The sequence below is a fragment of the Amphiprion ocellaris genome, chromosome 18 (assembly GCF_022539595.1).
Source record: "Amphiprion ocellaris isolate individual 3 ecotype Okinawa chromosome 18, ASM2253959v1, whole genome shotgun sequence".
NCBI lineage: Eukaryota > Metazoa > Chordata > Actinopteri > Pomacentridae > Amphiprion > Amphiprion ocellaris.
In genome coordinates this window covers 5,122,419-5,133,948 of record NC_072783.1, presented here as the reverse complement: position 1 = coordinate 5,133,948, position 11,530 = coordinate 5,122,419, and the positions used below count along the sequence as shown (strand labels likewise).

Genomic DNA, 11,530 nt, shown 5'->3' with positions numbered 1-11,530 from the left:
CAGTGGGAAGTTTTAAATTCTCAAGAAATCTTGTGCTGTGTACATACAGGTGGCACAGGATTTCTGGAGAATTTACTTCAGGAATAATTACTATCACACCCACTGCTATATCCTGTAAAAAGTGCAAAAGTCACAGCCTTTCCGATATATGTACAGGAACCTCGTGTGCTTTCCTGTATTCCATAGAAGTCTGTGAAAGTCTGCACATTGTAAACAACAGTGACTACCTCATAGGAGTGTGAATGTGTATATGTCAAGGAAGCGTACAAGACAGAGGTAGGCATATATAGAACTCCGTGCCGACTAGAAAATAACTTAAAAACAAAAAATACACATCCATCTCTGCATCTGAAAGGAGGTATAAACAAGGATTTAGCAGGTTGCATCATTACTATGGCTGTTCTTACAGATTTTCTTGGCAATCTATATAATTGTTATTGAGAGTATTCTGTAAGTGATGCAGCAGGAGACCAAAGACAGGCACAAGGTGGCTAATTTTGCCTGAGCAACAATTAATTTGGCTGAACTGCACCTCTGGAAGAAGGAAAAAATAATACTAGTATTATTTATTTTTAAATTTAGTACAATTTTTTAGGCATATTTGAAAAGCATACAGCTGCCCAGGGACGTTAAATAAATAAATAAATAAATAAGATAAATAAAATTAAAAAAACATAAACTACGTCAGAACGGTGTCCTTTGACTTGGTCATGTGACCCGGCAGCGTTCAAACTTTGCTCCAGGTGAGTCTTTAAAAGCTCTAGAAATGATTAATAACGACTTATAAAACCACTCCCCGTGAATCAAAACCTCCAGATATACTTCCGAAGAACCCGCAAATTGTCACGTTTTAACCACATCACGCAGTTTTGCCTTAAATTCTGCTAATACACGAACTTAGCTAGCTAGCTAGCCCGTTAGCAGGCTAACGTAAAGCAGCTGTGTGAACGAAGCTAACTTAACTTCAACATCAACAGAGAAAAAGAGCTGAACTTTCTGACATCAGGTGAAACTTTATGATAGAAAAGTCAAGCAAATATGACCTCTATAAATTAATTAAAGCCAAGTAGTCTTACTTTAATTTTTAAGTTGTAAATAGGCTAAAAACGAGCTAAAACGCGTATTTAAATCAATGAGAAATACAAAACGAACTCTATTTGTGTATAATATTCTGAATGTGGTTTCATTTTTAACTTAAAGTTAAAGAGATGGCTTTATTGTAGGAGACTAACACCAAAAACTCCAGTTCAAAGAGTGTTTGAGGACCTACTGTCCAAGTAAAATACTTTTATTTTTGTTGTAGTGAACTAATGGACGCTAAGACCAGAATATATGACTATGAAACCTAATATGACATTTTGTAGTTGTTATTGTTGTACATATTTTTCATATTAAACCAGATATAGCCTACCGTAAAGCTGCAGCTAACCATCACATGTATCTAAAATGATTTAAAGAAAAAGAATGTCAATCAGTGTCCAACGTGATCATCTCAGATGTCTTGATTTATCCAAACATATTCAGATTACTGCTGTAGAGAAGTAAATAAACTAGAAAATATTCCCTTTTAATCAGGTGGAATCAGAGAGTTTTGACTTTTTTCTTAAATAAATCACTCAAGCCGGTTAATCGATCATTAAAATAGTTGTTGATTCATTTAGTAGTTAAAATCTAATTGATTAATTGAGCCTAATCCTGTGTATTTCCTGGGCCTCACTGAGAGTTAATGGTTCAAGGCACTGGCAGCATCGTGTTTATTAAAATACAGTTGATTACATTAAAGCTTCCAGTAGTTTTATTGATTTTTTTTTTCCAGAGAGACATGAAAGTTGATGATATAGTCGGATGTGAACAACAAAATTCTTAATTCTGATTCTAACGATTCCATTTTAGATCCTCGAGGCGTCAGACCAGCAGCATGTTGATCATCAGGAGACACGTCAGACAGGTACATATGAGGGCGGTGATGGTTTAATGTGAAAGAGCTGCTAAAAAAACAGGTCCTGCTAGTAACTGTGACGTAAAGAAGATGACAGAAGTGAAGCATATTACATGTTCGCCGGTCTGATTTCTCAAAGTCATCTTTTATTTATTGATTTTTTTTACTTGACGTAAACGTTCTGCCAAAGTTTTAATGCTTTACATACTGTAGCTTCTGCTTTTTATAACAAATAATTCGATAAAGGTCCATTGTGCTGTTTTGAAATGTGTGATAACCTAAAGCCAGTGTTGTATTACCTGCCTCTGTGAGTATATGAGGATCTGTGTGAAGTACATGAGGCTGCTACCTTCAGTTGTAATTCTAAAAAACTGAAAAAGCCTCTTTGATAAGAGGTGAAATGTCTTCAGAAACCAACAGGAGAAGCTTTTAGGTTTACTGTGACCTGGATTACCAAGAATCTACAGACTTAAAATCCAGTTTCTTAAATGTGAATATTTTCTGGTTTCTTTCCTCTTCTGTGACAGTAAACTGAATATCTTTGGGTTGTGGACAAAACAAGACATTTGAGGATGTCACATAATATCTCACATGACAAAAAAAGTTGTAAAAAACTCATGCTTTTTGCTGTTTTTTTCACTTTAATCCACTGTGGACCCATTTGGATTCATATTTAAGCAAACCCTATCTTGAGAGCCACACTGTCTCCGCCTTTATGGCAGCAGAGGAGTTTAAAGAGCGGCTTCAATCCGATAAAACAACTACTAAACAAGCATAATGTTTAATTTCCTCGAGCCTGTCCCGCTCTGTAGTGAAACTGATCGGCACTGGGTGCACTGAGCAGAGCTGATGTAATATTTATAGCCTGTTGTGTACATCTAAATGTGCATCTAAATATCATTAAGCAGGAAATAACCTGTGCAGAAGCCCATCCTTTGTTGTGGAGGCCGAATATTACCAGAGGACAGAGGAGGAAGAGGTTATTGTTACGTCTCTGAATCTGATTCACCGCTGAAACTAAACACAAACCTCATCAGAAGTTTGTTTCCTGCCTCTGTGGCTGGAAGAGTTTCAGCAAAGCGACTAACGTTTCAGCCTTCTGTTGGTCTAAAGGTTCACGAGGAGCTTTAAATCCTGTGGTGTAGACTTCAAACCACAAGAATGCATATTCCTGAGCTGATTTACGTCACTTTTAACTGATTTTGATGTACGTGACTCCTGCAGGGCGGCTGCCATCGCTGTTTGTCATAAGTAGAGGCTTGGAGACATGAGATGAGGTAAACAACGCGAGGCTCTTTGAGTTCGTCTGAGCAGAAAAAGAAAAACATGTCAGGACTTTTCGTGCCAGGGCAGGTTTTTTTTATGAATGGACGGTTTTTCCCTCTCTCTCTTTTTTGTGAATGAAAAACAACTGGAAAATCCAGTATAAAAGCCCGCAGCCTGCCGGGAGCTGATTGGCTGCTGGGGCGCAGGGTCCGCCCACGGTTGCTAGGAGCCCGACTACCCGGCCTCTGATTGGCTCCTGCGGGGAACCGAGACTTCATTCATAAGTCAGTGTATTCATGCGGACAAAGGCAAGAAATTCGAGCCCTTGAAAGAGGAAATGCACCAATCACGGAGCGTTTCTGGGGCCGAACTAGAAAAGCAAGTCTCCATATTATCCCCAAATCATGTCTGCTGCAGAAATGACAGCACAGCTGGCGATCAAAAGTCACCACACTCCAACTTTACACAGATTCAGCTCGCTTTAACAGCAATTGCAGCATTATTTGGGGGTCGGAGCAGTTTCAGTTGTGCTGCTGTGACTCGACAAAACATCTGTTTCCCCGTAAAGAAAGTGGCAGACGTGGCAAAGAAAGAAGCACCAAGAAAGCTCGATCCGTTTGCGCTTTTACGCACTTTACGCGCTCCATAATCCGCAGCTTTATGCGCGGATATAGCGACAAAAATTATCAGAAAGTAGTGCAAAAGTCCCTCAAACTTAACCCGACGAGCTGTCTGCGTCTCATACACACACAGAGAGAAAAAAAAGGTTTGTAAAGAGGGCCGCAGCCCGCTGGGTAATCACTCGCCATCACTTCCCCTCGGCATTTTTTGTGAATGGAGCTCATTATGCATGCAGCCTCCACGCAGCTCCATTCACAAGCTGCGCTCCCTCCTCTCCCTGCAGGCTGCGTGGATCCCACTCAACTCTGCCTAAATGACCACAAACGGTTAACGGATGGATTATAAGATGGATGGATATTTGGACCAGCAAGTGCCTTACACTTTAGCAAATGTACGTATGGATAAAACTCTCAAGTAGTGCGTCTTTTTTTTTGTTTTTTTTTCATTCTGATGACTACCGGGCTTTATTTTCTCTCCGCGTCGCGTCTGCACGAGTTTTGGCTGGAAGCAGCTGCGTGTGCGCGATAGAAAAGTGTTTGTGAGCGCCGCGTAAAAGCTCTCCGAAATATATAATCGCCCAAAAAAGTAAAAGCATGTTCTGCATTTTTTTTAATAGCGGGTTTGTTCTGTGAGACAGTTAGGAGGAGGAACGTGTCAATGCGGTGGCAAATGGTCACTTTGCTCAAACAGCGCGTTTGTTTTTCCAAGATTTGCCTCCACAATGTTGTTTTCTGTGGAGCCTGACGTTCGCCTACTGCAGTAGGCTCTCATTTACTTCATTAATATCACCGCTTGTTGCCGTTTTCTGTGTCTGCTGCATCACTTCTTCTTATTTTTCTTGGCACACAGTGAGAAATGCTGTTAACACTTTTTGACCCTGATGTGCTGGAAATGCCCTGCTGGAGTCCGTTTCTCACTTCTGCTCTGCTTTAACATCTATGGGTTTTGCAGAAGTCGCAAGGAAATGGGCCCCTAAATAGACTGTTGATGGCAGCGAAAAGGAAATACATGGACACAGAATTACCCCCTCAGGAATCCGAAGGTAAAGTAGTTTGGAGGCTCGCCGTTTTGGCCTTTACATGTTTACATCACAGTCTGTGAAGCTCAGGCCGTAGCAGTAGTCCGTGGCTTTAGATATCATACATATCAGTACAAAAAAAAGCGGTTTTAACTGGTGGTTTATTGTGCAAACTGTGTTGAATAATCACCTTTTTTGTTTCTGTGTTTCTGCTCAGACCTCTTCCAGGATTTAAGCCAACTCCAAGAGACATGGCTCACAGAAGGTGAGACTGGCCTGAGGGCTTCTTTACCTCTTCATTTATGCTTTTCTGCCACGATGACGTGTCTTGTCTGCACAGATTGGGTGAACAGAAATGCATTTGTGTTGATTTCCATCCGTCCTCCATAAACAGAATTGCATCACAGATTCTGCCTCCTGGCTTCGAGGTGTTCTGTCAGTCCTCAAACTCTTGCAAAACTTTTTATTTTAACGCCTCCTGAAGATGTTTAGCTTCCAGACCTGAACTTTCTGACGCAACACACAAGCCTCATAAAACATACAGCACCCCTGAAAAAAAGTGAACACAGACGGGACATTATTAGCTTCGAGCGTATCCTATTTTGGCCATGTTGGCATGTAGCGTGCGTGCCAGCCGGCGGCCAATGCAAACAAACAGGCTATTTGGTTTGTGTCACTCAAAGACGCATAGCGATGAAATGAGGCCCAGTCGGAGGCAATTGTCAGCTACTAGACTTAATAAGTGCACTGATGACGTGAGCCCTAATAGAATAATTACACTGTATGTCAAGAGAGGGGGGAAAACAACACAAAGCAGGAGTCATTATGAAGCTTTTGGTCGTAACCTGGAGACCAGTGGAGGCAGGACAGCAGGTCTGGAGATGAGAACTTACACCACGAGGTGTGAGTTTTGTTGCTTTGATGTGCTTTGATGTGGAGCTTTAAAGGCTCATTTCTGACATTTATATTCTAACGTGAGCCACATCGACCCGATAAATCCTGTCTCTTTGTGTGTTCTGATTTTTACGTGGATGTTTGAGCTTCACCGTGCAGAGTGATGAATGTGCAGTTTGACACCAGATGGTTTTGAAGCTTGTACAAGTTGTTATTACTTTAGAAACTAGAACTGCATCGATTAATCGATTAGTTGCCAACTGTTCAACTAATCGATTTGAGTAATTTTGTAAGAAAGATGGTCTAAAATCTCTCTGAAATGTGAATTTTTCTTGGGTTTCTTTGCTCCTCTATGATAGAATTCTGAATATCTTTGGGTTGTGGACAAAACAAGACATCTGAGGATGTGGGAAACACAGATTGACTGTATTGTCTGACCTTTTTTTTTTTGCATCAACCAACTAATTGATTAATCAACCAGAAATGAAAATAGTCATTGGTGGTGGCTTTTTTGGAAACCAACAAGAGTGGTGTGAAAAGTTGGAGCCTCTAATTGGCCTTAAGCACAAATGGAATTTTAAGTGAACTAGAAGACATGTTTGGTGCTTTAGTTAAACTCCTGAAATCAAAAATATTTAACTATTCATAGAAATTTATGTTTATTGAATTAGACAAAGTTGATGTCTTTTAGAGAGTATTTTAGCACCACATTGCAAAAAACATATAGGACTGATTATATTCATTGTGAGAATGTTATAAAAATGGTTAAAATGTCAATCAGTGTTTCTCAAAGCCCAAAACGTCATCCTCAGATGTCTTATTTGGTCTGCAACCCAATGATGAATGGTTTTCTGTCATAGAGGAGCAAACAAACCAGAAAATATTCACATTTAAGAAGCTGGGATTGGAGAACTTACACTTCTTAAAAAAATGACCTAAACAGATTGATTATGACCATAGTTTGACACAACAGTTGACATCTGATGGAATAATTGTGGCAGAAACTTGTATTCTTTGTTAATACTATTGTCTTGAAGCGAGTGTGGAGTGAATCAGCAGCGTTGTGTCACAGGGCAAAGCAGAATTTCTTATTTTTACATGTTAGAAATTACTTGTGTCGACCTGAAACGGCACAATGAAGCCTAATGTTGCCTTTGAGCCATTCGTGGCAGATCTGTGATTTAGGGAAGTGAACGTTTGCAATCACTGACTCTGTGGAAATGGTTTTGTCTGCCAGAGGAGCAGACAGACATTTAAATGGAGCCCACTCCCTGGCCAGCTTCTGTTTACGGCAAACAATGGCGTATCCACGTTAACTTTCACACCTTTTTCTCATGCAGCGTCAAACACCAGCAAGTTCACTTCACACCAGCATCTCACCGAGACAAAGACAAGAGCAGCAACCAATAAAAAACCCCCAACAATGGGTGTCGCTTCAGAGTTGGAGCCTATTTGTATTCATAGATTTAGCTATTAAAGGCCACACTTTAGCGTTTAGATGACTCCAAAATGCACTTTTTCCTCGTTTATCACCAGAGTATGTAGCCATTTAAGTAGTAGAAAGTTTTTTTGTTTGTTGTCACCCAGACTGAGATATCCTGCTACAATCTTGCTTTGACGAAGATGAATTCAAATTTAGCTGGTAAATTGCACAAAAAATGCACTTTTTCCCCAATCTGAAGTATCCACAGATGTCGATTTTCATTGGAACTGCATTCTACCAAAGAAGACTCACCTTGAAAACTGATTATAAATACCAGAAGTGATGCTGGTTTTTGTGTAGTTTTAAGCATCACCAGCTACATTCCTCTGTTGTCTCGGTGTTAAGGCAAAGATTTCTCTGTCTACAGCGTCTAGATACCACACTTGAAGGTTTAGATCACCCCAAAATGCACCTTTTCCCCATTTACCACCAATATATGTAGTTATTTAAGCAGTAGAAAGGTTTTTTTGATAGTTTGTTGTCACCCAGACTGAGATATCATGCTGCAACCTTGCTTTAATGAAGGTGAATTAAAATTTAGCTTGTAAAATGCAAAAAAATGCATTTTTATTCCCACAATCTGAAGTATCCACAGAAGCTGATTTTCATTGGAACTGCATTCTACCAAAGAAAAAGCACCTTGAAAACTGATTGTAAAGACCAGAAATGATGATGTTTTTGGAAAAACGTCAATTTTAAAATGTAAATTTTGTGTAGTTTTAAGCATCACCAGCTACATTAGGCTATTGTTTGAGTGTTGAGGCAAAGATTTCACTGTCTACAGCGTCTAGATACCGCGGGAGGTAAATGAACAAGTACTTATTTTCTATAATTAGATAAACCGGGCTTTTTAAAGGAGAAATTATACGATGTCCTGGATTTACAAATTGCGCGGTGGCTTATTGTTGAGTCACAGAGGGAAAAAAAGGGCAGCAGAGAAAGATGGAAGTGTTATCAAAGTGTTATTTAAGCCTAAGTACTGGCTTGTTTTCAGCTTCCCCAGCTAAGACCTCTCCTTTCCTGTTGCATTAATTAAAGACCTGATCATGACTGATTGCAGTTGTGAGGGATTCACCAAAGTTGTAAAAGCTGCTTTGCTGGAGGGACTTTTTTTCCTTCTTCTTCTTCTTCTTTGCGGAAACAGAAAGGGTGAAGCTCTGAATGGCGAGAGTTCAGGAGCTTGTCACATCTTGTCTCATTTTGGCCTTTAGGTTTATATGACTGCGGCTGCTTAGCTCCGCCCAGGATCTCCCACTGGGGGAGGAAAAAAAAAAGTCATTCAAGGTGCCTGCGAGCATGGAGGGGAGAACATGCGCTCGTATAAACACACTTTCCTTCTTGTGCTGACTTGCATCTCAAAGCCCCAGACGAGGTGTTCCTGGAAACAAATCAGATGCACACAGGAAAGTGCGCAGACACAAACACATGCACCGGGGGGATAGCGTCTCATCGTTTATGTTCCTTTTTCTCCTGCGTCTTTATGAGGTCCGGCGTGTTCCGTCTCGGACATGTTGAAACTAGTGGAGATGATTGATCGCTGGATCTGCCGGGCTACACATCGGCCCCTGCTCTGTCTCATACGGCGGCTTTATTTCTTACCTCCTCCACCCCCCACCCCCCGAGGGCGAGGAGGCTGAAAAGTTAAAAGGGGGTAATATTATTATGGTATAGTAAACCACAGGATGCGGCGTTATATAAGAAATCGATGTCATTTATCAGAACATGCTTCCAAAACGGAGTCATCCGGTTTCCTCCGCACAGGAAGGAGGAGTGTGACGACAAGAAAGTGGATTTGAATTTCTTATTTCCTCTTTTTGTCCTCTGCGTCTGCTGCTCAGTTTTGGTATCATTGTCTGGAAATAAAGAGAAGACAGCGGGGAGAGTCGAGGCCGCTGAGGTTAAACGCTGGGTCAGATTTTGGTTCTGGGGTGAGGTTACATCCAAAGGTCTGGTTGCAGAATTGTGGTGCGTTCTGCAAACGTCTAAATCAGGGGTTTTTAGTCCAGGTTCCACATTCAGCTCATTATGATCTCCAGTGATCCAGACCAGTAAAATCACAGCTTAATAACCTATAAATAAATAACTACAACTCCTAATGTTTCCTTTGTTTTAGTGCAAAAAAGTATATTTTGAAAATATTCACATTTAAGGAATTATCTTTTGACAAAACATCCTGAACAACCTGAAATTTCTGAAGAAAAGTAAGTTGAATTTCAACAACATTCAGCCTCAGTTTATCACTTATACATTACAACTTCCAGATCACAGAGTGTTTACAAAGGAACACAACATTTAGTCACAGCTATCTGGAACTGAGTCATACAGGACTTTACTTTATGATCAAAACGACAAGAGTCGGACAAAGAACAGCAAAAAACAAGACAAAATATTACAAAAGCGAAACAAAACAAAAATTAGACCAAAAAGTTACAAAGGGACAAAAAAATGGACAAATGACAAAAACGAGACAAAAAATGGCACAAATGACACAAAAGCGAGAAACAAAATGACAAAAATATAGACAAACAGCACAAGCAAGACAAAAAACACAAAACGACAAATAAAGCAAAACACAAAATGACAAAAATAAACACAAGCCAGACAAAAAGGAAACACAAAATGACAAAAACCAGAAACAAAATGACAAAAACATGAGACGACTGACAAAAGTCAGACAAAAAAACGACAAAAACAAGACAGAATATAACAAATGAGATGCGACATGACAAAAACGAGACACAAAATGACAAAATTGAGACAAACGATATGAAGCAAAACAAAAAAGACGAAAAAGTTACAAAGCAACAAAAAATGGACAAACAACAAAAACGAGACAAAAGCAGAAACAAAACGACAAAAAAGTAAACAAACAACAGAAGCAAGATAAAAAACACCAAACAGCACACAATACAACAAATAAAACAAAACATAAAACGACAAAAATGAGGCAAAAAAATTGACAAAAACGTGATAAAAACGATGTCAGACAAAAAAGACAAAAAAAACAACAAAAACAAGGCAGAATATTACAAAACTGGGACACAAAGCGACAAAAGAACAATGAACAATCTAGTATTTTATTATCTAAACAACTTGTCATGTCTAGAAATTATTTTAAATTTATAGTTTTACTAATATACAGTTTGCAGTTAATGTCTTTTCTGGAATTTTTACACTTTGAGGGCTGGATTGGACCCTCTGGAGGACCTGTTTTGGTCCGCGGGCTGCATGTTGGACACCCCTCCTCTAAATCTACAAAGAAGGGCTTCTTTGTATTTTAGTGAGCGAACGGAGCTCAAGTACCTGCAGTGTTTTTGTAGCCCATTACACCCCTGATTGGCTTCATGATATTTAATGATAGCCATCAAATTTTCCTCACCAGTCGGCTCATACCGTGACGTAAGTGTGAGTCCTGAACAGTGGAAACTGGCGGAGCTGGAGTGCCGCCAGATTAAAAGGTTCTGCTAGCTCCATGATTAAGGTTAGGTCATTCATTCGAGGGGAAGGCAAAAGGCTCAGTGGGTGAATCTGACCTCCTCACCTCCTGGTAGAAGTTAGCAGACGGATGATTTAGTCCAGGGGTGTCAAACTCATCTTAGTCCAGGTTCCACGTTCAGCTCATTATGATCTCCAGTGATCGGGACCAGTAAAATCACAGCATAATAACCTATAAATAATCACAATAGCTCCTAATGTTTCCTTTGTTTTAGTGCAACAAAGTCCATTCTGAAAATATTCACATTTAAGGAATTCTCTTTTTACAAAGCATCATGAATAACCTGAAATTTCTGATGAAAAGTAAGTTCAATTTCAACAACATTCAGCCCCAGTTTATCATTTATACAACTTCCAGATCACAGAGTGTCGACAAAAGAACACAACATTTAGTCACAGCTATCTGGAACTGAACCATAGAGGATTTTACTTTAAAAAGGACAAAAAAACAACAAAAACAAGACAAAATATGACAAAAATGACACACAAATGACAAAAGTGAGAAACAAAATGACAAAAAACGAGACAAATGACATGAAACAAAAAAAGTGACAAAGCGACAAAAAAAGGACAAACGAGTCAAAAAAATGACAAAAGCGTGAAACAAAATGACAAAAACGACATGCAAAACAATGAATAAAATGACAAAAATGAGGCAAAAAAACACAAGCAAGACAAAAAGGAAACAAAACGACAAAAACGAGAAACAAAATGACAATGTGAAACAAAAGATAAGTTGGACATAAAAGACAAAAAACAACAACAAAAAAGACAAAATATTACAAAAGTGAGACACAAAATGACAAAAGAACAA

General features: G+C 39.4%; 1 protein-coding gene across 2 annotated transcripts in view; it reads left to right on the top strand.

The window, feature by feature from the left end:
• Window positions 1-711: 711 nt before the first annotated feature.
• etv4 (ETS variant transcription factor 4) overlaps window positions 712-11,530 on the top strand; it is a 56,353-nt gene continuing 45,534 nt past the window's right edge. Inside the window, exons 1-4 of one of the 2 annotated variants that reach the window (XM_023267926.3) lie at window positions 712-743; window positions 1,894-1,948; window positions 4,778-4,868; window positions 5,062-5,109. In XM_023267926.3, coding sequence (XP_023123694.1) covers window positions 1,919-1,948; window positions 4,778-4,868; window positions 5,062-5,109 — 169 coding nt within the window. In that variant the 5' untranslated portion in view covers window positions 712-743; window positions 1,894-1,918. Of the gene's footprint in view, window positions 744-1,893; window positions 1,949-4,050; window positions 4,218-4,777; window positions 4,869-5,061; window positions 5,110-11,530 lie in introns of those variants that run through there. The other variant, XM_023267909.3, reaches the window with a different exon arrangement.